This window comes from Trachypithecus francoisi, unplaced genomic scaffold, assembly GCF_009764315.1.
Source record: "Trachypithecus francoisi isolate TF-2019V2 unplaced genomic scaffold, Tfra_2.0 Lachesis_group6, whole genome shotgun sequence".
Lineage (NCBI taxonomy): Eukaryota > Metazoa > Chordata > Mammalia > Primates > Cercopithecidae > Trachypithecus > Trachypithecus francoisi.
This window is the reverse complement of record NW_022681471.1, coordinates 20193665-20220950: the sequence shown is the minus strand read 5'-3', so window position 1 is coordinate 20220950 and position 27286 is coordinate 20193665. Positions and strand designations below refer to the sequence as shown.

The following is a 27286-nucleotide window of genomic DNA, read 5'->3' as shown; positions in this document are numbered from 1 at the left end:
CAGACATTGCTAAATGACATCCAAGAATTCTGTTGTTATAGTTTGGAGCAAAAGTCAGTTCTGTATCTTTAGTAACAGTAGAGTTATAAAAATAGCCCCTTATATTCAAGCATTAGAAAATGTATTTACTCAGATACCTAGTACAAATATTTACTGATGAATATATGGCTTTTCTCTGTTTTCTTTGTTGATATATCTCCAGAGCTAGAAAACAAAGTAGGTGTGCAATTAATATTTTTGAATCAAAGCAGGAATACATAAATCCCATTTTCCCAAGATCTCACAGTTCCTAAGCACTCCGAGCACTAAAGAGTATTTTTCGGTTGTTTTGAATGTAGAAATACCAAGCACCTGTTCTAATTTTTATTAGGTTAATCCTATTAGGTGCTTATACTTATTTTCCATATGAATTCTGAGTATTTCTGAGAACTCAGATGAGAATCAGATTAAATCACCTTTTGTGTTTGAATTTACCAGACCTAATTTCGATTTTCTTTTCCCTACACACCATCTCCTCCTCTAAACTGTTCTCCTACAACCCCATTAAACGTTATCTGCTTGGATACATTGAAGTCTAAGACAGAACCTGATTTAAAAATTATCAGAGCTTTGAAAAGGGTCAACATCTTCAAACACGGGCGTCTAATACATGTGACTCTAATTGTAAACTGTCCCATCTCCAGTTTTTGTTTTCTTTTGAAACAGAAACCTGAACTACTAGGAGACTGAATTAGAGGAACAGGTGGACTGTCAGCTCAGAAAATGGCCTCTGAGTCCTGTCCCTGAGGATCTGTGCCCAGGATAGCATAACTAACATCAGGGAGAGCATTAGGAGCTAAACAAGGTCATTTTCTGCTTGGTTAAAAGCCCTCTGTTTGGACCTAGATCATGACCTGGTCTTTCATTTGGCACAAATATGAAATTGTACTAAAAAGTGCTATTAAGGCACACATGGTTTGTAATGATCTGGCTACTGTCCAGGTCTCCAACCTCATTTTCTGCCACTATCTCCACACACCATGCACCACAATACTTTGTGATTTTTTGCTCTGTATTCCCAAAGAGGTGAATCACATGGTGGGATGCCAGGGAGACATCAGGTGGGTGAAGCAGATGGTTTTTAGCAGGAGGGCCATAAAGGTGACCTCACCATGCTCAGTGATAGAGGTGCTTGAGTCTGGTGGACTTGAATGAAGAACTTCTAAGCTCTGCAAATTGGAATTAAATGTTTTCCTCTCTATGTTATGACAATGCTTTGTTTCACGCTCCATCTTCAAAGTTTACTGTGTTCTGCATTATATCATCCTTAGCTGTGAATATGAATATATCTCCCATGAATTCATAATCTTGAAGACAGAATGTATTTTTCCATCTTTCTATAATACTTTGGGTATAGTCAAATGGAATATTTACTCTTTAATTGTTCAAAAAGAATCTGGGAACTGAGATGGTATCCATTTGAGATCTATTCAAGTTCCCCCTCCCTATTAAGTCTTATTTCCACTCCCACCAATCAAAATCCCAGATATCCACTGTAAAAAGATACATTTAAAAAGTAATGATTAGGATGAGGCAAACAGAAAGTCCTATATTCAGATTTAACTCACAGTTATTGAATACTCATTTGACTGATGAGGAGATGGAGACTCAAATAACTTTCAGTAGCTTGCCAAACGTCACACTATTACCCAGCTAGTAAGTGGTTCTGCCAGGACTGAAATTCAACCCCCCTGACACTAAGTCAAAATCCCTTTCCACAAACACCGAAACATGTAGGTAAACTCTTCTCATTCCCTGCTTTATAATTCTGATGTACCTAGTTGCTTAATCACAAACACATTCTGTGAACTCTCAGTCAGGCAGAAACTAAATATTATGAACATATGAGACTCATTTTACGTACGTATTTATTTCTATGTGTATGTACTTGTGTGTTCTGTTATATTACTTTTGTGTGTTTGTATATTTATGTATTCAGGTAGTTAGTGCACTTACATATTTATATTTGTGTATTTACGCACTTATGTACTTCTTTATCTTATCTGTAAGGTTATGAAGTTCTTACTTCTAATCCTGTTAAGATGAGAACATCAGCTGATTATATCTTAATTTCCTGTAGCATTTCTAAGGATTTCAGCTTAAAATAGGTCATACATTTCAATAAAAAGTCCTCAGCTCCTGAGCTTCTCGGGGAGAGGACAGAAGGAGCAGCTGTGCTCCGAACCAAATTGCTGGACTTCGGGAACACCAACAAAGCCAATGGAAGCCTCAGCTATGAGAATAGCACAAAAAGAAAACGAAACCTACCTGATCTAGAAAGAGAAAAATGATGAAAACAAGCTTAGTAGCAACAAATAAGTACTGTGATGCTGAGGAGGAACCAGGAAGCCAGAGAGTTCAACAGATATGACTGTCCTGGAGGAGCAGCAGGCAGAATCCAGAGAAAGGGCCGAAGTGAGGGCCCTTTGATGCAAGACCATGTGGACATTTTTAAAAGCACACAGGAAAAGCTCAGCAAAGACTGTGGGGCACAACTAGTGAGGTCAAAGAATTGAAAGAAACCCCAAGAAAGAAATATTGCTGAATAAATATCATGGAAGAGAGAATCAGTACAAATGAGGACAAAATTGAGCTTCAGTCTTAAAAGATAAAACATCTAAGAAAACAGTTCTTCATGGTGCAAGAAAACGTGATAGATCTCAAAAACACATCAAGGTTGTACAATATTTATGTATCTGGCATCCTTGAAGGTGCAGAAAATAAAGAGATTAGTCTTAAAACCATTATTAAGGAAAATGTTGATAAAAAATTTCCCAGAGCTAAACATAGATCTCGACTTATAAACGGAAAAAATGTGTAAGTTCCCACTCAAATGTATCTCTCATACTAAAAGTCCAAAGCATATTATTGTACAATTCTTAAACTTGAAAGATAAATTATCTCAGAAGTTGCGCAAAAAAGAAGTGATTTTCAACAAGATAAATATAGGGCTGACACCTGAGTATACCTTAGTAACAGTGGATGAGAGACCAATTTGGAGTAAAATCTACTACTTGAAGTTCCTGGACTGGAAGCCCCACGTGAACCATTCAGCTAAGCTATCTTTCTTATTTCAAGATGAGAGAAAAATCTTTGGCAGTCAAGATGACTTCAAGGCATTTGTCAGTAAAACTCCCAAACTATTGGTTTTGCTGAAAACAGCTGCAGCCCAGGGAGAAGATACTCGCGGTGATAAGTGACTAAATTCACTTTCAAAGCCACATTTCTTAAGAGAGTGTAGATTTTATTTTTATAATTAATTGCATTTTTGCCAGGGTGATTATCAGAAAAGGAAGTAAAAATTTACAGTTGTACCAAGTTGTTTATCTGTATGTACACACACACACACACACACACACACACACAGAATGCATGGGAAAGGAGGATAAGGAAAGTACAAAAAGGAAAATGGGAAAGAATGAGGAAGGGATAAACAGTAGGGACAAAATGAAAACAGCAAGCTAATAATTAAGTGTGAGTTGGATAGGGAGACATTGAAATATAATAGATTAAGAAAAAAAAAATCTGTATTGTCGACCTGAATGTAATCAATTATATGAAATTAGCAGAATTTTATGGAGAAAGTATTTCCTCATCTTTTTTCAAGGATACATGAATCTTTTAGAAAGTTTGACCAGATCCTAGATCACAAAACAAGTAGAATTGGAAGAGACGCATGTATATTTAAATAATTGCCTGTAAACTGATGTTTTTAGGAACAGATTATAAACAGTGGGTAATATTGCAATGATGAGTTTTTAAATTGCTAATTTGTGTTGCTCTTGTAGTTTAGCCAACTTTACTTAATTTTAATTATATAATTGTTTAATTGTACAATACATGGGAATAAAAGAACCAAATTATTGAATTCTATAGTTTCCTTTGGACAAGTGATTACAAGTAAATAAATATTAGAGAGAGACCAGTTGTGCATTCCCAAGTGGCATTTCCCCCGCCCCCCAACACAACCACTCCCACCCCTGCCCCACCATGCAAATACCTACAGTTTGGACACACTGGGGGCATGCCAGACTTTGAGACAGAAAAAGACTTTCCTGGCACTGGTATCTGGAAGCATCCTTCCTGGATCAGGCCTAAACTGCTCATAGAATCTGTGCCTGCCTGCTCTAGGCAGTGAGGCTGAGCCTACCTCCTTTCATTCTGGAGCCACCAACTTCATCCAACACAGGAAAAGGGAATACTGAAACACTTTGAAGCCCACTTTCGGAGCTCTCCTGCATTTTGGGTATCTGTCTCTGAACACTCTCCCTCACCACGTACTTAGATGCACACTGTTCCTCGTATAAACGAAAGGCATATTATGATGCTAAGAGAATTGCCATTTGGGGATGGTGGACTAGTAGATTACCTTTTTTGGTAGATGGTACATAAACCAAAAGGAACTTTGTGATTCTGCTAACATTGAAACACACACACAAAAATCCTCATTTTCTCCCTTCACCCATTAAACTTGTGAAATTCACCTAGGTATTCACATTGTTGGTTTGCTTTGTGACAAGCACCTAGAAGTGGCCAAGATCACGCCACTGCACTCCAGCCTGGGCAACAGAGTGCAACTGTATCTAAAGTAGAAGACTGATCACCCAGGCCTCTATCTAATGTCTTATACCCCACTATGAGTGTTTTGATTAAATACGTTTTAGTTCTATTCATCCCTTGCATTTGATTTATTCTAGGAAACTTCTTGCACACTCCTGAAAATGTCCTCAGTTATAGCTTCTGGAAATGACTTAGTGCCCCAAACTGTGCCCTTAATAATTAAAGTGCTTGACAAAAGATAAGTTGAAATTCAAGCTCTGTGAGTTGGCCTGAGCTTTCCTTTCCAGCTTTGTCCTCCCCACCTCCAAAGCCTAACCCCCCTCCTCATCAGGTCTTGCCATTGGAATCTAATCTGTCTGGTTGGGCCTCCTCCCTGCCCCAGAACGACACTTGCTTAGTCCCAGCTGGGTTCCTCACTGATCTACTCCATACTGCTTCTCCATTGCAGAAAGGGATGGGGCCTGGGACTGGCTGAGGAGTGAGGTGGGATGCTAAAACACACGATCAAACTTTGAATGTACAGACCTCTCCAGAGATCTGACACAGTCCTCAGACGGCTTACCAGAGTGGTGAGGCTGGGGACAGGGGAATGGAACACAATGCTCATAACTTTCTTGAGAGTGTATGAAACTTAACAGGATCCTTGAGTAGTTTGGAAACCTTCCTGTTTCCCAGTAAAAATCACTGTCCTAAAACATAAAACTGGAAAAAAAAAAGTGGTTTGCTAGTAAATGTTTAAAAACAGCTCCAGAGATGTGAAGGTTGCTGGGAGAAACTGATTTGTAGCACTTGCTTCTTCGGTTGTGAAAATTCTCTGACTGTGGTGAAAATTCTCTGACCATGGCCACTTTCAAGCTACTACCATTATGTCATTGAATGCTGGGATGAGATAAGATGTGACCATTGGGTTCTCCTGAACCATACAGAGCTTGCCAACATCAGTATAACACTGGGAAGGGGTCAAGTTTGCCCTGGGCTTCTCCTGTTCGGGATATCTAAAATAGATTTAGGTTTAATAAATGGAGAAAGGCTTCCCACAACACCCTGTGAACCTTGGTGCTTCACCTCTGTCCTTCGAGCTCCACTGTCCTTTTTTTTTCTTGAAGCTCTTCTATACTATAAATGTTTTGAAAATTGGCATGGATGTTTTCACTCTGACAGATAAAAACTGTTACTATTGTCTTCCAAACAACCATCAAGTTTGTCTAATGTCGCCTTCTCAGTGTTTCGGGAACTCTTGCCCTCCCCTCCTTCTCTGCTACCGCTGCCCTAGTTTAGGCACACAGTAACAGCAAAGTGCTTGCAATTATCCAAACACATACTACCATGACTTACTTGATGATCTTTTCTATTGCAATCCTCTTTGATTCTCAAGGCTCCTCCTTCTCTGGCTGCCTCCTACTTCTTCTCTAGTATGATTTATCCTTAGACTACAGACTCCTTAAGAAGAGAAACTGTCATCCTTTCTGAACTGTCAGCATCCAGAACAATCCCTGCCACAAAGAAAGTACTTAACATTTGTGTTGATTCAATGACTGCTTGCTGTGTCCTAGGCGCTATGTGGTGGCTTACAGGAAAGTTTCTGTTCAATCCTACCCCAAACCCTTCATTGTAGTAAGTGCAATTATTATCGCCATTTTACAAATAAGAAAACTTAGGCTTGGAGGCTAAATAACTTACCCAGAAACACATCTTTTTATTCATATGCTTATTCTATTCATTACATAATAATCTATAGCTTATAACGGAAGCCACAATTGATATCATCTGATGCATGAAGATATGCTAATCAATTTGGCCATTAAAGGAGCTGTTACTTTATTTTTACATAGTTTGTTATTGAATTAAAGTGTTTTTCATTAGATAATTTGAAATATTTTATGCAGGTAGAAAATGTACATAAAGGGCTGGGCATGGTGACTCATGCCTGTAATCCCAGCAGTTTGGGAGGCCGAGGCTTCCAGACCAGCTTGGCCAACATGGTGGGATGCCGTCTCTACTAAAAAGTACAAAAATTAGCTGGGTGTGGTGGTGTGCGCCTGTAATCCTAGCTACTCAGGAGGCTGAAGCAGGAGGATTGTTTGAGGATGCAGTGAGCCAAGATCACGCCACTGCACTCCAGCCTGGGCAACAGAGTGCAACTGTATCTAAAAAAAAAAGAAATGTATATAAAGAAAAATTTGGCTATTTTTTAGCCAATTAGTCTATCATGTTGATATTTCTTATCAATTAGTCTGTGAGCCCATTGGATGCTATACTTTAATCTCATCATATGTTATATATCAGGAGCTTTGGTGTCTTATTCATACATTATCATTATAAAAAGTCTTTCATGGTTAACATTTGTGAAAGGTTGCTCTATATTATCAAAATCATGTTGTTCTAAGACATTTGGGAAGGGCTTACAGATTAATACTAGTAGTAGTAGTGGTAGCAGCAGCAACCACTACCATTTATTGAGCACCTACTATATGCTAGGCCTATTGTGCTGTGAGTTTTACTTACATCATCCCATTGAGGCCTTGTGAAATAGGTTCTGCTGTTTGTTTGTTTTTTACTTTACAGATGGGGAACCTGGGACGCAGAGAGTTTACTCGCTTGAAGTCACACAACTATTGAATGTAAAATGTGGACTAAAATCTAAATTTGTATGTCCCTAAAACCTGGACTTTTAAAACCCCAAGATGGACTTTGAAAGCTGTCCAAGTTACTTAACCCTCTCTGAGTTTCAGTTTCCTCATCTGTAAAATTGAGGGGAGTAACACTTACTTTGTAGAGTTGCTCTGAAGATGAGAAATATAGGATCCCAGAGCCCAAGGGCACATAGTAGGCACTTAAACTGTGGTGGCGATGTTTATGCATGAAAGGGGCATTGAATGGGCAGGGGAAGATCTGAGATCCCGATAAAGGTATTGGGGAGCTGGAGAAAAGGATCTACAAATCTTCTTGAGAGCTGGCCTTCTCCCCCCCCAGAATACAGTGACCCAGTGAAACTCTGAGCGACCGGCGAGGGGGCAGGGGCCTGAATTTGGCTCCAGCAACCTCTGCAGGGAGTCCGGAGAGAGGCGGGGAGCTGGGAGGGGCGTAGAAATCCCCGTCGTCAGAGGACTGCAGGTGCCAGGCAGAGTTGGTGTAGGTGGGCTCCCAGAGCCCGGTGCAGGGAGGGGAGGAGGTTGGGGCGGGCCGGCAGGCGGGCGGGGGAGAGAGGAAGGCGGGGCTCAGAGCCGAAGAGGCTGTCCTTAGACAGCTCTTCTCATGCCGGGCAGTTTGCTGCATCTGGAGGAGCTCACTGGAGAATCTCCAACATCGGAGCGGGCCTTCAAGTACCGTAAGTACCTGCAAATGAGCGCATAGTTCAGTGGCTGAAGATTAAATACTGGCCACCAGATCCTAAACAAAACCCCGAAAGAGTCTCCTTGCTGTAATTAATTGCCGTAAATCAAACTGCTCCCCAGTCTGTCCCCCCACCCCCTTCATTCCTGCCTTTCTCCTTTCCTCCCCGGATCCCAGACCCGCCTCGGTGAGAATCTCTGGGCACTGTAGATATCTCCCCTTTCCCTTCTCAGTCTTCCCTCCAAACCCTCAGCGGAGCATGTACCCGGCACCCCGCCGAGCCTAACCCCTTTGATTCCTGGAGCCCTCAAAGCTATGCAGGGGGCGAGCCATTAGACATTTCAGATATGTCACCCTCAAAAGCACTGCGGCGCTGCCTAAGGTGGGGAAAGTGCTTGGGGTGGAGTAGAAGGAAGGGTAAAATGGCTAGACAGCCAAAGTTGGGGGTGGAGGTGGGGTGAAAGGCCAAAATGGGCGTGGCCAACTAACCTGAGGCTTGGGGTTGTTCTCACATTCCCCCGGTATAAGATTCATCATTTGGGCTGAATATAAATGGTACAATTTCCTTAGTGATTGAGGAGGGGTCAGCCATGCCAAAAAGCCCAGCTTCCCTGACTCCCCTCAATCCCGCAGTAGGCAAAGATCCTGGTTTAGGGGTCCAAGTGGCAAGGCTGAAACCTCAGATGGCGTTTCCTGGGTGTAATCCCAGGTTGAACCTCTCCCTTGGCAGTGGAACCTGGCTTCCCCCAAAAACTCCTGGCCCAAAGCCCCAGGGTAACAAAGCAACAGGGTGGCATCCAAGCTTTGGCCTGGCCCTGAGAGGAGTGGGAGCAAGCGGCTGTAGGAACTGAGATGGAAAGGGCATCTTCAGGGTTCTACACCAGTTTGATGCCCCCTTTGAAAAGAAGAAAAAATGAGCACCTTTTTAAAATGTAATGTTCACTATGTGCCTGGCACTGTACATGTATTATCTGTAACCCAACACAACAATAATGTTCGGTCGATATTACTCCCCCACTTTACAGATAAGGAAAATTCAGAGTGGGTAATCTGAAAATCCTTCGATACAAAGTGAAAAATGAACAATGGACCTACGCTTCCTTGAATTTCTCACTGTCCACTTGTTCCCTACAGTCCAGATACTTTGAACACGAAATATCCTCCTCTTCCTGCTCCTCCATCCTACCCAGTGTTAGCACTGGGGCAAGTTAGAGGCTGAGGTCCAAGGTCAGTCTGGAAAAGCAAAATCAGTTCCTTTCTCTAATCTGAGAGCTGCCTCTTCCCCACTCTTCTGAGCTAAGATTTAATAACAGCTGGAGTCAGCCAGGACTTCAGACTCCCAGTAGAAAGTTAGTGGAAGAGAATTAGCTTGAGTTTGTGTGGCTGGGACATACCTTCCCTTGGTGAAAGGTTACTGTGGGGGGAGGTGGAGAGAGGCATGAAAGCTCAAGAGTCTACCTTGTGTATATGCAAGGCCTATGGTAAATAATGACTTTGGTCCGGGAGAATGGAAAGCCTCCCTGAACACAAATATCTTTGCCGTGTTTCCTGAGATTCAAACAATTCCATTTCCCTTAGAGGCAATCAACAAAACTGTTTAGAAGTTAAGGGCAATGAAAGAATCATTTAGACCTTATGTAAATTAACTCAAGCAGCTTGATTTTCTAACACATGCTTGACACTGGGGTATTGAGCTTTTAGGGGTAGGAGACAAGAATGAGAGTAATACTGGATCTAAAGCATTCTATGGAAGGGAAGAATATCCAAGGGATCAAGTGAGAGGGGTGAGGGAGGGTGAAGAGGGAGTGAAGGGTGCCTCTGGGAGTTTAAATCATTGTTTTAGATCCATAGGCCTTGGAGTTAAACATGAATTTTAATTTGGGCTCTAATATGTAATATCTTTTGACTTTCGGCAAATTATATATCCTCTCCAAGCCTCAGTTTGTTCATCAGTAAAATGGGATGGTAATAATGCCGCCTCTCTTAAGTTGTTGGAAGTCTCTCTCTCTCTCTCTCTCTCTCTCTCTCTTTCTCTCTCTCTCTATATATATAAATATACACACACACCATATATATGACTCTATATATATGAGAGAGCATCATATATATATGTGTGTGTGTATATATATATGTATGTGTGTGTGTTGTGTATATATATATATGACCAAAAAGGTAACTCTGCACCTGCCATCTCCCCCATCCTGTGGAGCTTCTGCAGGCTATTCTGGGCTTCTGAGATCCCAGAGACAAATCCATATTTCTACAAATCTGGCATCTTTGATACCAACAAAGACCTTGAGCAGGAGGATAGGGAAGTGAGGGAAAGGAGCAAGGAGAGGAAGCAGCAGGTGACCTTGTAATACCCTGCATGCCTGTGAGGAAGTACAATGTAGGTTTGTCAAGTGCAATTTAGCCATCTAAACTAAACTTTAAGGAGCAGGACAAGTCCTCTGAGTAAAAACAATTCTGCTTTTAGATACCACCACCTGCTGAGAAGAAAAATTCTTCAAGACTCAGAGCACACAGCCAGCACCAGAGGCCCCATGACCCTGGACAGACCAGGGGAGGGAGCCACCATGCTGAAGACATTCACTGTTTTGCTCTTTTGCATTCGTGAGTACAGAAAGGGGTGAGGGGCAAGTGACCCTGTCATAGGTACCCACTTGTTAGGGGTGGGAGAGGAAAGTATTGAGGTTTGAGCACAGGGTGGAGACAACAAGGGAGCTCTCCTTTACCATTATCTCTCTTTTCAGGGATGAGTCTGGTATGACATCGATAGGTAAGTGAGTCCTGCCCTCTCAGTCACCTCCTTCCTAAAGGATCCAAGATGCTGGCGTGTCTCCATGACCCTGGACATAATGCCTTGAGATTCTAGAGATAGATTGGGCTGATTGGGAATCAGAGGACTTGGTTTCCTATGACATGGTGAAAAGCTTTATCTCAGATGGAAAAGAAACCATCAGACTTTATTCTCCAACTCATTTGGACCCCCTGACCAAATATCTTGGGGTTCTTATACGATGCCCCACAGAAGCACATTCCTGTCCCCAAGGGAAGACAAAATGAGGGATCTGGGTCCGGGCTAATTTTAAGGGACATTGTGGGACATGTTATGGGAGGGAGAGGGCTGGACTGCTCACATCTTTTTGATCTGTGGAAATAACAGTGATGGACCCTCAACCGGAGCTGTGGATAGAGTCCAACTACCCCCAGGCCCCTTGGGAGAACATCACGCTTTGGTGCCGAAGCCCCTCTCGGATATCAAGCAAGTTCCTGTTGCTGAAGGATAAGACACAGATGACCTGGATCCGCCCTTCCCACAAGACGTTCCAAGTTTCATTCCTTATAGGTGCCCTTACTGAGTCCAATGCAGGTCTTTACCGGTGCTGCTACTGGAAGGAGCCAGGCTGGTCAAAGCCCAGTAAAGTTCTAGAGTTGGAGGCACCAGGTAAGAAGACAGCGATACTCAAGAATTGACTCCAGCTCCTGAGATTCAAACTTGCCTTCCAGGGGAGGGTTTGTTCTCAAATGCATGCAAGCACGCATCCCACAGTTAGTAAATAAGGGCCTACTTTGTATTGGGCAATGCAGAGGGGGGATGCAGACTCTGGAGCAGAGATGGAAGAAGGAGGGGTGACAAACAAGGATCATACAGGGAAACCTCAATTAAAGTAGAGCTCTCCTCTGCTGCTCCCTAGACAGTACTATTCTTGCTTTGCCTAATTCCAGTTCATTCTATCCTTCCAGGCCAGCTGCCCAAGCCCATCTTCTGGATTCAGGCTGAGACTCCCCCTCTTCCTGGATGTAATGTTAACATCCTCTGCCATGGCTGGCTGCAGGATTTGGTATTCATGCTGTTTAAAGAGGGATATGCAGAGCCTGTGGATTACCAAGTCCCAACTGGGACAATGGCCATATTCTCCATTGACAACCTGACACCTGAGGATGAAGGGGTTTACATCTGCCGCACTCATATCCAGATGCTCCCCACCCTGTGGTCAGAGCCCAGCAACCCCCTGAAGCTGTTGTAGCAGGTGGGTGTGGCTATGGCTGCTGGCATCTGGCAATTGTTGTCCCAGGGATCATGGCTGGTTGAGCTAGGGTTTCTGATTTTACTTTCCTCAGCCAGTTTCTAAGGCCCTGCAAGGCCCCATGAGCTACAGTCATTTGAAGTTTTACTGATATATAAATTAGAATCGCATGTGCTGCAAGGCAGATGTATGGGAGCCAATCATTTGACTAGTAAAGGAGCCCAGCCAACTGGCCAGCAGCTTCAGCTCATCACAGCTTTGTTGTTCTCTACTTGTTGAATATCATGCATTCATTCATTAATTCAACCAATATTTATTGAGCACCTAATATGTGCCAGGCACTGCCACTGCAATCTATAAATGGAGTCTTAAATTTGGAAATGTATTTTATTTGTAATTGTTATTTTTATGTGTGGAAAACAGAATGGATTGCTAGTGTTGGTGAGTAAAAACAAAGAAAACAAATAACAAAGAATGTGATAGCTCATATTTTAGAAAGGCTTTATAAACTGCCTTGGTTCCCTATCAGTAGAGCTAGTAAGGCAGCACCAATCTCTAAGTATAGGAGAAGTTTCCCCAAAATGTAAAATGCCAGACATGTCCCAGTCCCAACTCCCCCACCCCATGGCCCGGAAGTTTCTAGATGGAATTGGCCACATTTGCTTTAGTCTCTCCATCCAGCTAAATAGGCTTGGGGAAAGCTGTGGTGCTACAGAAAATACCCTAGGCTTAGAAGCGGTAATACTGGTTTCTAGTTCCATCTCTGACACTGCCTCCCTGCATGATCTTGAGCAAGTCACTTCACTTTTCTGTGCTTTGGCTTCCTCTACTCTAAAAATGGGATAAGAGTATCTATCTGATCTACTGTGTAATGCTTATCTCTATGCCTCAGTTTCCTGATCTGCAAAATTGGTTTAATAATAATGCCTACCTCACAGGGTTGTTGTGAGGATTTGCCTAAATATATATGTACAGTGCCTGGCATATAAGTTCTCAATAAATGGTAGATATTAATTTTGTTAGTATAGCTTTTTATTGAGGATCAAAGAACAAAAAAAACTGCTTGTTTGAACCGAGTGTATGAATGTTTGTTGTACTCATGCCCTTTCAGCATAGATTCCACTAACACACACTTCCATAGTTACCTGTTCAACAATACCCCCCACCAACCAGTTCATGGGCTTTTTGCTAGCAGAGACTTTGTCTTCTTTTCTCATATACACCTAGACTTACATGATGCTTGATGCATACTAAATGCTCAGTGAGCATATGACAGAGCTGATCCTTCCATAATGAATAGATAAGTGTGCCTGGCATTGGGGTGGGCGTAGGAGGAGTGGTAGGAGGTGAGGTTTGCCCTCACTTTCGTGTACAATCTCCTTGGCAAAACAATCCATGGAAATGAATGTGTAGCTCTGTAAGAGAGATTTCTTTGGGTTGCAGATTTACTGGCCAAGCCCTCTTTATTGGCTTCTTTCAGTCTTGTTGTGGAAGTAGGATCTTAAATAAGCTTAATGTATTCAAAAGCTCTCCTTAATACTTCAGTGGCATTCATGCTCTGCAAAGATGAAATCATTGTTATTTTCAGAGGTTTGGTTTTTCTGGTGGTTGAAAGAACTACATTTGGCATTTCAGGGACCTAAAGATACAGGGAATTGTGGATGTAGATCTTCCACTGAGATACACCCCTACACATGGTTAGAGCTCAGTGAAGCTGACAGATTCTTGAGAGAGAACAGGGGTATAAGTGAATCTACCCATGATTATGTTACAGAGGCAGAGATCCAAGGAAGGGATAGGGAAGAGAAGGTAAACTTCAGCTACCACTTCTTGTTCAAAGAAATTAAGAAAGAGAAAACAGAAGACAACAGGAAAGAATCATCTTGCCTCTAACTTTAGGGTCTCTTCCCTTTGTAGGACTCTACCCAAACCACTTTGACAGTCCATCCTGGGCCCATCATGGCACCTGGAGAAAGCCTGAATCTCAGGTGTCAAGGGCCAATCTATGGAATGACCTTTGCCCTAATGAGAGTTGAAGACTTGGAGAAGTCCTTTTACCACAAGAAGACAATAAAAACGAGGCATATTTCTTCTTCCAGTCTTTGAAGATCCAAGATACTGGACATTACCTCTGCTTTTACTATGACGCTTCATATAGAGGTTCACTCCTTAGTGATGTCCTGAAAATCTGGGTAACTGGTAAGAAACGGGTATGCCATGAAACTTAGGTTAAGGGCTAAGAATACAAATCTCCCTCTGTGCTCCCTGGAGAACCTAATCATGTGGCCAGGCTAACAGTAGAGAAGGGAACAGAATTTGTAAAACTGGGTGTAGGCAGGTTTTTCCAAGGGTGGTTTGGAGGAAGCGAAGGAAAAGAATCCTAAGGAGTGGGAGCAGGAAGTGAAATCCTTAGTGCTTTTTATTCTGGGTCTTGTCCTAGACACTTTCCCCAAGACCTGGCTACTTGCTCGGCCCAGTCCTGTGGTCCAAATGGGTCAGAATGTGAGCCTACGGTGTCGAGGACCAGTGGATGGAGTGGGTCTTGCACTCTATAAGAAAGGAGAAGACAAACCAGTTCAGTTTTTGGATGCCACCAGCATCGATGGCAACACATCATTCTTCCTCAACAATGTAACCTACAGTGATACTGGCATCTATAGCTGCCAGTATCTTCTCACCTGGAAGACCTCCATTAGGATGCCATCACACAACACTGTGGAGCTTATGGTTGTAGGCAAGTGTAAACAACTGTTTTTTTTTTATCAACCTGTTTGTTTTTATCATCATTGTGGTGTTGCAAGAAGGAGCTAGTTGCCTTGTATCCTCTGAGAGCTATGAGCAAAATGCATACAAACACACACACACACCACACACACGCACGCACACGGAAGGTGGTGTAGAACTTTCTTCCAAAACTTTAGGGACTTTGTCTCCCAGGATTGTTCCTCAAGCTCCACCTCTCAGGATGGCACAGCCCCATTGTAACCCCTGGGAAGATTATTTTTCTTTAGGCCAGGGGAAGGTTACAGGTATGAGGTCTTCCTGACTGGTAGGGAACCAGGAATCTTTAGATCACCAAGGGTGGGCAAAAGAATTCTAATGCACAGTCAAATCTTGAAGCCACTGACGAAGTGGAGGTGGAAAGGAAGAGAAGATCAAATGGGGAGCTCAGAAACATTTTCTGGGGAGAGGGTACTAGGTTTGAGGTCACTTCTCACTCTGGTCTCTGGATTGGTTTCAGATAAGCCCCCCAAACCCTCCCTGTCAGCTTGGCCAAGCACTGTGTTCAAACTAGGAAAGGCCATCACCCTTCGGTGCCGAGTATCTCATCCAGTACTGGAATTTTCTCTGGAATGGGAAGAAAGAGGAACATTCCAAAAATTCTCAGTAGACGGAGACTTCATCATCAGTAATGTTGATGGGAAAGGCACAGGGACCTACAGTTGCAGCTATCGCGTAGAGACACATCCTAACATCTGGTCACATCGCAGTGAGCCCCTGAACTGATGGGGCCAGCAGGTGAGAGGATAACTCTTCACAAGAATGCCCCTCATACGCCAGGGATCCCAGATCAGTGCCCAGAAAGATATGGGAAAGGGAGTCAGGGGTCTGAAAATCAGAGCCCTTGGGTTTCAGCACCCTTCCCCTGGGGTGGTCTCACAATTCCTCAAAGGCAGTTAGCAGGATAATTTCAAGGCTCCCATTCTCCATGAAAAAGAAGGCCACTTCTGCCTCACCTTCCCAATATAAGCCCTCTCAGTAACCAGATTGTCCTCACCCCATGAATGTATTCACCTGCCCCTGTCCCCATCAAGGCCTCTGATTCTGGTCTTCTCTGGCCACAGGCTATCTCACCTGGAATTATGTCTGAATGAAGCTATCAGGTTGTCTCTAATCGTGCAGCTTGTTGCCTTGCTGTTGGTAGTGCTGTGGATAAGGTGGAAGTGTCGGAGACTCAGAATCAGGTAACTGTCTTGTCCCAGCCCCCTGTTACCCCCCAACCTAATAGAGTCTGAAGAATGAGTCATACCTTATTTGAGGCAAGCCACAGAGGCACACCCTATAGAACCCCCATCTTCTGGGCTTTGGGAACAAGACTTTCTCACTTCAGCTCTCTCTTTCGCCTCACAGAGGGGTCAGCACTCAAGCCAGAGGGTGGAGAAATGCATAGTTCTCAGAGGCAGAAGGAGTAATCAGAACTTCATTCACTGACATCCCCCCTGAGGGTGCCCAATCTCCACTACAGACCATCCTGCCCTCAGAGATGATTGATGTCTCCCTCATTAACTTGTTCTGGATTTTTCCTTTTGTAAGAGCCATGCTGTCTTGTCTTCCAGGCTGTTATCCAACTCCTATCCCAACTTTTCACCCTTATCCCTAGCTCTCAGGAGCTATTAAACCTTGTGATACATCCTAGTTGCCTTAGTAACCAGTCTCTGACACTGTGGCCTCCAACCACCTGTGCAGAGCATTCTGGGAATATAGACTTGATCTGGATGGCCATCTGATGTGACATTGGACAGAGCAACAGAATCAGACTGTTTCCTCTGACTCACAAACTCGCAGGCCAAACAGATTCTCCTGCCATTTCCTTTGATTCTATGGTGTGCTCTGGGCCATCTGCCTCTCTCATCCCCATGGCTTGTGCTCAGGCTACTCTACCGGGAACAATGAGAGTCATGACCACTTCTGACCTAGTAGGGATGTTAGCTCCTGAATACCTTGTCTACTTCCCCCTACTCCCTGCTTCTGGTTGGAACCCCGCCCTGCAACTGTGGTCAGTGTGTCTGGGAGTATTCAGTGCACAATGGATTATGATTATGATTATGATTATATGTGTCTGTGCTTTCTGCTGGAATCTGAGGGCCAAAATACTTGGGCAACTAGAAGCGAGCCACCTAAGCCTTCTGCAAAAACCACCACCCTTTGAGTTTTCAAAAAGTTTCAGCAGGGGTCAAGTTCTACTGCTTTCTGGAACCTGACCTGGATCCCATATTCATTAGAGTAATCTCCAAGCCAGTGGTTAGAAAAAAAAATGTAGCTTTATGTGCCCCACCCCAGCCCAGCAACACAGCATCAAAGAATAAGATCAGAAACCAGATTTCAGAGAAAGGAGCTTGAAAATCATGTTTTCCTCACCAGGAAGGATGGTCAGTGTTTTCTAAGTAAAAATTTTCCAATGGATTTTGGGTTAATATCACCTAATTCTACAAGACCCATGACCCAAAGCTGCTGCACATTTCTAGTTATAATCTGGTTGAGGGGAGAGTTTCTACTCTCTGAAAAGCTTAGCTCAGCACTGACAATCTTCTAGTAATTCACCACAGCTGCCTAGGCAACACTTCCATAACAAAGGCAGGTGAGGCAGGTGGGTCTGAGGACCAATACTGCCATAACAACTGCTTCCAAACTTAAACTTGATGACTGAGAAATACTCACGGTTTCTCGCTCCACCCCCACACACACCACCCAGAGCTGCAGATCACACTGAGCTCCAGGGATTCTGAGAGCTCCAGATAATATAAAAGCATTTTCACATCTGACATCTCAATTCCAGCAACAGCCTAATCAGGGGCCATGGGGAGCTGACATATGATACAGGCTGGGGAGGGGGAGGGGGCAGAGGGGACATGTGGGTCACGAAAGAGCAAGAGGTTTGTAGGTGGTAAGGCCCTCAAAAAGAAAAGTCATTGATGTCAGAAAAGATTATATCCCATTATCTTGGCCATATCCAGTCCCCATTGGGTAGTGAGTAAGCCAATGACATAAATTGCCGCCCCCTTCCTCCACCCTCCCCTAATCCCAGCAACTCCTCTCATCTCTTTTCTGGTCTCACTAGAGAAGCCTGGTTGCTGGGAACAGCTCAAGGGGTCACCATGCTCTTCATAGTCACGGCCCTTCTCTGCTGTGGTGAGTACAAGTGGGGGAAGGGGCCCGGGCAGAAGGCCGGGGTGAAGTCCCAGTGGGGGAGGGGGCTGAGTCCTGGCAGCAATTTCTTTTGCAGGACTGTGCAATGGGGTATTGATAGAAGAGACTGGTGAGTTTTTCCTGCTCCAGACTGGGACATTCCTCCCTGGAGATCCGAAATAACTACAGAGCGTCAGTGTCATTGGCCAGAGAGTGACTGGTTGGGAGGGAAGGACAGCCAGGAAGGGGCACTTGCTAAAGCTGCTGGCAAAATTCAGCCTCCCACTTTGCCTTTCTGCCGCAAAATCTCCTCCAAGCTTCTGCACTTTTCTGAGGCTCAGCTATAAGACACCAGCTTCCCCTTTCCCCAGCACCTGAGGAAGGAAGGAAAGAAGGAAAGGATTTGGATTTGGGTTGCAAGGGGAGGTGGGCAGTGTGATCCGGGTAGGGGGTTCAAGGGCGAGGAGGAGGGAGGAGAAGGGAGGCGGGAGGATGGCTTCATTAATTCTGCTGTTTCTAGAAATAGTCATGCCAACCCCTAAGCCTGAGCTGTGGGCAGAGACCAACTTTCCTCTGGCCCCGTGGAAGAACTTAACCCTCTGGTGCAGAAGCCCTTCTGGCTCAACTAAGGAGTTTGTGCTGCTGAAGGACGGGACCGGGTGGATTGCAACTCGCCCGGCCTCAGAGCAGGTCCGGGCTGCTTTCCCCCTTGGCGCCCTGACCCAGAGCCATACCGGGAGCTACCACTGCCATTCATGGGAGGAGATGGCTGTATCGGAGCCCAGTGAGGCACTTGAGCTGCTGGGGACAGGTAAGAAAAGGTAGAGGGTTTCCCGGAGTTATCCCCAGTGCCCCTGGGACTCCAACACTGCTCCTGGGAGTGAGGGAACGAACTCACAGGGACCCTGGAGCCCAAGGGGCTTGTGCTGCAAGTAGGAGAGGAGGGGTGCTGAAATGGTAGGGGGTTACGGGGCAGGGGGAGGGGCGGGATGGGAAAGAGAGTGTGAGGAGACTGACTGGAAGAGCCTAGGGCCAGCCCAGAATGAATGTCTTTATTTGCTGACAAAGTGACCCCGAGTATCCTATCTGGGCAACTGCAAACTTCTAACTCCTTTTCCACCCCATTCTGTTTTCCAGACATCCTCCCCAAACCTGTCATTTCTGCTTCCCCCCCAATCCGGGGCCAGGAACTACAACTCCGGTGCAAAGGATGGCTGGCAGGCATGGGGTTTGCTCTGTATAAGGAGGGACAGCAAGAACCTGTCCAGCAACTTGGTGCAGTTGGAAGGGAAGCCTTCTTTACAATCCAAAGAATGGAGGATAAAGACGAAGGCAATTACAGCTGCCGCACTCACACTGAACAACGCCCCTTCAAGTGGTCTGAGCCCAGTGAGCCCCTGGAGCTTGTCATAAAAGGTAGAGCTGAAAAGGATGTGTGAGGAAGAGGGGCGGGGTGGAGGGAAAGGCAAAGCCCTGGGTCAGACACTCCTCTCCCTGCAGCAAACTTTGCTGCTGGTCCTGGGAGCCTGTGTCCAATCTTAGAGCCAGGCAGGCGTGGCGCTGGGAGTGCCAGGGCCTCTGGCTGCACGATATTAATAGCCATAATCGTTATTAATAGCTTTGGTTCATGGAGTGTGATTTAATTTTTCTAATTATTTTCACATCAATTATCTCACTTCACCATAGAGCAACTCTTCAAGGTGGGTGAAGCAGGTACCATTTTCCCCTGGTCCAAATGGGCAAAGTGAGACTCAGAGAATCAGCAGAGCCCCAAGAAAAATTCTACCTTTTTACTAGCCTCCATTGCCTCACACTGAGGATTCATCTGGTGGTAGTGAGGGGTGGGGTTGAAGGGTCCCTGTGTGAGAAGTCCATCTGCAAAGTGGATTTACTTTACTTTTTAAATGCACTTACTTCTGAATGAAATACTATAGAAAGCAGAGAAGCCTCCTAGAACCAATATTTGCTATATTTGCTTTCTCTCTTTCTTGTTCTTAATTTGGTTTTGTGTTGTATTTTGTTATTTTTGTTTTGTTTTGTTTTTGTTGTTGTTGTTGTTTGTTTTGTTTTTTTGCCTTCTAGAAATGTACCCTAAGCCCTTCTTCAAGACATGGGCCAGCCCTGTGGTCACCCCTGGTGCCCGAGTGACTTTCAATTGCTCCACCCCCCACCAGCATATGAGCTTTATTCTTTACAAAGATGGAAGTGAAATAGCATCCAGTGACAGGTCCTGGGCAAGTCCAGGGGCCAGTGCAGCTCACTTTCTAATCATTTCGGTGGGCATTGGTGATGGAGGGAATTACAGCTGCCGATATTATGACTTTTCTATCTGGTCTGAGCCCAGCGACCCTGTGGAGCTCGTGGTGACAGGTTAGGAGGGGGGACTCCAGGTAGAGGTGGTGCCAACCCTGGGATGGTGGGTGGAAGGCTGTCAGTGGGAGAGGAAGAAATGTTTCTTCTAAAAAACACTGAGAAAGTGCTTAGGACAGTGGCTGGTCCATAGTGACCAGTCCATGATGCACAGCTGTTCATGTTATTATTACAGGAACAAGAAACAAAGGCGGTGGGGAGGCAAGCAATTCATTTCTGGGGAAATAAATGAGGCAGATGGGGGTGTCCAATTCCAAGAGCTCAGTTCAAGTTGCCCTATTTCTGCACATTTTTATGGCTTGGCCTTGAGCTTTAGGCTCAATGTCCACTTTTTCTCTAGCTGGGCTGTCAGAAATCGGTGGGTTGGACGGCTCTCAGAGAAGGGAAAAGACCTTGAACTGTCAGCTGCATACTATACAACTACACAACTGTGCATAAGTGGAGTCCCAATTATGTAAACAGTTATAGCTACATGGACATGGGAATGTATATAAAGAATAAATGGCAAAGAAATATTAAAAACCCTTATCTTTGAGTGGCAGAATTGTGTTTCCTTCATTGCTTTTTTCTATATTTTCTAATTTTGACAACAAACATATATTGTGTCTTACAAAACACTTTAAAAGGCTATTTGCAGGATGTGAGGGCGGGTTATCTCATGCTGTTGTCTCTTTAATTTCAGAATTCTACCCCAAACCCACTCTCCTGGCACAGCCAGGTCCTGTGGTGTTTCCTGGGAAGAGTGTGACCCTGCGCTGCCAAGGGGCTTTCCAGGGCATGAGGTTCGCCCTCTTGCAGGAGGGAGCCCAGGTTCCCTTACAGTTTCAGAGTGTCTCAGGGAACTCAGCTGACTTCCTTCTCCACACTGTTGGAGCAGAGGACTCTGGGAACTATAGCTGTATCTACTATGAGACAACCATGTCAAACAGGGGGTCATATCTCAGTATACCCCTTATGATCTGGGTGACTGGTAAGGACAGAGCGGACATGGGACTGGGATGGAGATCATTGGAGTAGGGGTTAGGGAGGGTAATTCCTCCTAGAAGTCTAGGCTAGGCCATGGAGGGGAACTATTGTGTCCAAGAGGAGAAAGATAGAGGGTTAATTTAAGCAGGAACTGATAAGTTTCTATAGTCATCACTTTACAACCTTGGTCTCTTTCTAGACACATTCCCTAAGCCATGGTTGTTTGCTGAACCCAGTTCTGTGGTTCCCATGGGGCAGAATGTTACTCTCTGGTGCCGAGGGCCAGTCCATGGTGTAGGATACATTCTGCACAAAGAAGAAGAAGCCACTTCAATGCAGCTCTGGGGATCCACCAGTAATGACGGGGCATTCCCCATCACCAATATATCTGGTGCTAGCATGGGGCGTTACAGCTGCTGCTACCACCCTGACTGGACCAGTTCTATCAAGATACAACCTAGCAACACCCTGGAACTCATAGTCACAGGTAAGGGAAAGAGGCTCTCAAGTGGGCATGGAAGTGGAGAAAGGAGGGAATAGACTGGTTCATGGGAGATAGTTTTCGGAGAGCTCGAGGAGAGGCAACCAATTGTCTTTCCTCTTTATTGAGCAGAGACCCCAGGGGTGATGCACTGGAAAGTGACCTCTTCTCTTTGACCAGGAGTTCATTTCTTACAGGCTTACTCCCCAAACCCAGCCTATTAGCCCAGCCTGGTCCCATGGTGTCCCCTGGCGAAAATATGACTCTTCAGTGTCAAGGGGAACTGCCAGACTCAACATTTGTCCTGCTGAAGGAGGGGACTCAGGAGCCCTTAGAGCAACAGAGGCCAAGTGGGTACAGGGCTGACTTCTGGATGCCAGCAGTGAGAGGTGAAGATTCTGGGATCTATAGCTGTGTTTATTATTTGGACTCTGCTCCCTTTGCAGCTTCAAATCACAGTGACTCCCTGGAGATCTGGGTGACTGGTAAGGTCCTGGAGACTTCAGTACGAGTCATGATTTTGTAGTTTTTAGCAGTCAGCAATAAGGGGGTAAAGGGCTAAGTTCAGGATCACTTATTCTAACTCTGTGTCCTTGTTGGTTGCAGACAAGCCCCCTAAACCCTCTCTGTCAGCCTGGCCCGGCACCATGTTCAAGCTAGGGAAGGACATCATCCTTCAGTGCCGAGGGCCCCTGCCAGGTGTTGAATTTGTCCTAGAACATGATGGAGAAGAAGCACCTCAGCAGTTTTCAGAGGATGGAGACTTTGTCATCAACAATGTAGAAGGAAAAGGCATTGGAAACTACAGCTGCAGCTACCGCCTCCAGGCCTACCCTGATATCTGGTCAGAACCTAGTGATTCCCTGGAGCTGGTGGGGGCAGCAGGTAAGAGAATAATCTCTCCATGATCCTGGTGTGACACACCTGGGATCCCAGGGACAGTCCCCATGGAGACATCTCAAATCAGGAGAATGGAGGGGCTTTGGAACCAGGGACCTATAGTGTGTCATCTTTCTCCTAAGGATGGTGAGGAGGTGGAACCTTAAATGTTTTTGAAGATAGTGAGTTTCTTTCCAGGCCTCTTGGCCCCAAGGAAAGGAGGGCTGCTTCTGCCTCAGCATAAACTCTGCCACTGCCCACCTGCTCTGTAGTCTGAACACATGGCTCCCACATGAACCCTAAAGAAGACCAGAGTGTGGGGCAATACCAGATTAAGGGGAACATACACATGCTAATCTCCATGGCCTTGGTTTCTCCTCTTTCATCACCACAGGGCCTGTGGCTCAGGAGTGCACAGTAGGGAACATTGTCCGAAGTAGCCTAATCGTGGTGGTTGTTGTAGCCTTGGGGGTAGTGCTAGCCATAGAGTGGAAGAAGTGGCCTCGACTGCGAACCAGGTAAATAAATGCCTCATTATGGCCCCCTTCTGTGAACCAGGTGGTGCTAGAAAAACAATCATATAAATGCTTCCCTAGTATCTGAGCCCCACCATGCAATCTGTTTTCAGGTTCTGGATCCTCCCTTACTCATGTCTTTTTCTTTACATAGAGGCTCAGAGACAGACGGAAGAGACCAGACCATTGCCCTTGAAGAGTGTAACCAAGAAGGAGAACCAGGAACCCCCGCCAATTCTCCTTCATCAACCTCTCGGAGAATCTCTGTGGAACTGCCAGTCCCAATATAATAATCTCCTCCTTTACAAGAGCTTTCCTCTCCTCTCTCTTGCTTTCAGAGACCTGTAAATCCAACTAGATACCCTGCAAGTCAGCCCCATCTGCTGTTCCTTGGTCCCTAATCACCTGAGCTGGGTAAAGGGTATTCTGGGAGTTGACAGCTCTGCCAGGGTGAGATGTTTCCTGAAGAGAGATTCCCCACCCCTGTAACTCCTCACTGTACTGATTTACTGGCACATGAAATTCTATTAAAAATGCATTCTTCTGAATAAAAAGAGCATTCACTATTTAACTGCAAAAACTACGGCTGTGGTCTTCTGTTGGTCTGTTTTCCACTAACAATTTAGAAATGATGTATTGGAGCTGACCTCGATGGCAGAATAAGAGAGTGCAGGGCTACGAGAAAAGAGAAAGTTGTTCAAGGATGGGTGTGGGGAGGGGGCTCCAAAATAGCTACTTCCCAGTTTGGTTTGACATGTATTCACTGACCAGAGTATTATTTTGCCCTTCCATTGGATGAATGAATGAATGGCAACACTCTCTCCCGGTTGAGCCTGAGAAGGGAAAACACAGACATTACATGCATTTCACCATGTTACGTTTGGGTCCATAGTACATCCACTTTCAAACAGCGGGATTGGCCCTCAGCAGAACTTTGAAACTGGAAAAGCGTGCTTTGTGGCCCTTACCTAGCAATCACAGGGTGTAAATGAATTCACTCTTAAGTATGAACAATTAATCAAATATGATACTTTGCCTCTCTCTAAAGAGAGTCCCATTTTCCCAAAGGAATGTGCATCTACTGGTGGGATCTCAAGAAGCCAGTAAGCAGATGAGGTGGATTATTTGGAACAGGGACCTGCTAGTGCCGCCTCTCAGGATTCCAAATGGGGAAATGGTAGGGGTGGGGGCTAGCTCCCATTCTCAGCCCCTGACCTTTCCCCTGGATTAGAAGGCCACTTGCCCCATGAGTGGGATTCAGTACACAGTAGGCCATTAGGCCGTTTGGATTGGGGTGAGTGGCTTACCTAGTTCTTCAAACCTTGTTAAAGACCTCAGAAAAATTGACCTACAGGTCTGAGAGGGGGTCATGACCCCTTCAAATCTGACCCTAAAGAAGTTAAACTTGCCTCCCAGCACTGTTTAATTCTAAGCTAACACTGTTCAATAGAGCAATGTACAAGGGTACAGCACCTGGTGAGTTTTTAACCCTGGTTATACTAAAGTTTAGAAAGCAACTCCTCTATATGCTTGCATTAGGAAGCATATTTACCCAGCAAGTTAATGAAAAAAAAAAGCATCCCATTTCCTTTAATCCTTACAGAATGAAGCACTCTGAGTATTATAGACTAATTTGTATTAAGCTCTTTGAATGTAGAAGTACAAAGTCGCACTCTGATTTCCATTTGATGAGATTCTGTTAGTCGCTTATACTAATTTATTATAATATTTGTAAAAATTGCATTTCAAAAGTACTTTTATATTTTAGTTTAGCCAAACTTAATTGTTGCTTGCTGCTGAACACCACTTTTTGCCCTCATACTCTCCGTCTCTAACCCTCAATCAAGCAGTACATTTTGAACACTGGAAAGAATTGGTCCTCAGTTTTAGGATAAAAGTCCTTTGATCAGATCTGATTCTGTTTTCCAACATTTGGGTGTTCCAAAGTGTACATTGTCAAGGCTAGTACAGCTGTGTAAGGTAGCAAGTGATAATTTGATTGCTTTAGCTTTCACCAAGGGAAAGAGAAAAGGGAAGATAAGAGCAGAGGGCCAAGGACTGAAATTTTGAGATGCCTCTGAGTTAGAAAAGCAGTGCGACGGTGAGACAAACACGACAGGAAATGACTCTTGTGAAATCGAGACATTGAACCTAGGGTCTCCTGTGTCAAAGGGATTCAAAGAGAGATACTCTTGCACTCAGGGAAAATTCTGAAAAATTTTTCAGTGAGAAACGAATAGGGAGAAATATTGTGACCCTGGACTGTTAGTTGGCTTTCTAAAAACACTCACATATACTGTTCTTTCACTTAGCCAAGTTCTACATGTTTTAGAAGGAAAAAAATAGTTGTCAATTAACTCTGAAATACTTAAAGACAAAGAGTGGCTTTGGGGTTTAACTTTCCTACTTGCTGTCAGAGCTATCTATGTGAATTAAGTATCTATTTATAATGCAGAAGTCGTCACAAACTATCTCAATGAATTAAATATCTATTTATAATGCAAACGTAGCTCATTGCTGACAATTCTCCACATGGTATGTTTTTTCAACCTGGTTGCCATGGGAATCAGTCCCTTTACCCCTGGCTGGCCACTAATCATCAGCCCAGCATCAGATAATTTCTGGGAAATGGAATCGCAATTAGGATGGAATGAACTTTTGCAAGGAAAATTCGTCTCTGGGATTCCAGGAAGAAAGGCCAAAGACCTCTCTCAAGTTGTAAAAAAACAAACATATATTACCCCTCATCCTTGGGCTCATATACTTTTGACTTTTGGCTGTAGCATCTCAGCGCTACAAAGATTGTCAAGATGGTATGAACCAATCAATCCTCCAGCCAGTTCAGAATCTTTTTTTATAGCAAGACTAACAGAGAGATATACAGTTTCTTTTTGTACATTTCCAAAGCTAGAGAGCTCACCACTTCATCAGACAACCTGAGAATCTCAAATCATTCTATTGATCCCGTATCTACCTGTATGTATTCCCTTCATACTCACTGGCTCTAGTTCTGATTCAAGTTGCAACCCCAATGAAATCTACTTCTTACACATAATAATCCTCCAAAGTCTGGAAAATGGGAGTTGTCTCTGCCATGTCCTGTAGTGCTCACTCAGTGGTGCTTCTAGAGTTTGGCCAGCATTCGTGTGCAAATGTGTTCATGTAGTTAACTCTCAATTATTCAGGTTCCAGAGAGGGCAGAGTTCATGCCTACCCTACCCCTATCAGATTTAAACAGAGCACCTCTTCAATATATTTTATATATCTGTTTATTCTACAAATATTTATTGGCTGCTGTCTGTATGCCAAACACTGCTGTGGGCATTGGATACAGTAGTGACAAAGACAAACAACAATCCCTGCCCTTCTAGTGTGGAAAACAAACCATTAATATAGTCAATAATAAAGTATAAAGTATATGGAATATTAGATGATGATAAGTGCTGTAATGAAAAATGAAGCAGAGAAAGGAGATACAGAGATGTGTTTTGTGGGGGAGATTGTGACAATTTATAAAGGGTGGTCAAGAAGACCTCACTGAGAAGGTAATGCTTGAATTACAATTTGAAGGACGCGAAGGAGCAAGATGTGCGAATATCTAGGCAAAGTGGGTTTTGGTCAGAGGGAACAGCAGATGCAGAAGCCCTGAGACAGGAGAATGCCTGGCTGGTTTGAGGAATGTGAGTAAAGTAGTGTGACTGGAGCATAGTAAGCAAAGAACAGAGTAAGAGTTGAAGTCACAGAGGTAATAGGAACCAGGCCCAGAAAGCCCTTGTAGGCTTTTATGAGGACTTGATTTATGCTCTGAATGAAATAGGAAGCCACTGGAGATATATTAAATAGGGCCCTCCAGCCTTCTGTTTGGAGAGCAGACAGAGGGGGCCAGAGTGACAGCAGAGAGATCTGCTGGGAGACTATTGTAGTAATTCTGGCAAGACAGGCTGGCTTAGGTCAGGATGGTAGCAGAAGAGGCAATGAGAAATGGTCAGAATATTGATACAATTTGAGGAAAGAACCAACAGAATTTGCTGACAGATTGGATGTGGGGTGTGTTCTGTAAACATTTTCACTAGAAGAAAGAACTGTTTCAAATATTGCCTTAGTGTTTCCCTCCCCAGATTATTTTCATCTCATCTTCAGGAAAGAGTTTGCCAATTCCCCCCAATCCAGGTCATTACTTCTGGACAGTTTGTCAATGAGCTTGT

The 27286-nt window shown here is 44.4% G+C and overlaps 1 protein-coding gene across 1 annotated transcript; it reads left to right on the top strand.

Annotated features, from left to right (window-relative positions):
* The first annotated feature begins 7828 nt into the window (after positions 1–7828).
* Positions 7829–23654, top strand: IGSF1 (immunoglobulin superfamily member 1). Its single transcript, XM_033201503.1, is given in 23 exon segments — positions 7829–7927; positions 10409–10549; positions 10686–10711; positions 11099–11380; positions 11680–11966; positions 13863–14031; positions 14034–14162; positions 14404–14697; positions 15205–15462; positions 15465–15482; positions 15809–15826; positions 15829–15928; positions 17803–17873; positions 17968–18000; positions 18391–18681; positions 19008–19286; positions 19953–20240; positions 20923–21210; positions 21406–21693; positions 21885–22172; positions 22294–22572; positions 22961–23084; positions 23236–23654. Coding segments are annotated over 22 exon segments (4020 nt in total). The 5' UTR covers positions 7829–7927; positions 10409–10475; the 3' UTR covers positions 23372–23654.
* Positions 23655–27286: the final 3632 nt, after the last annotated feature.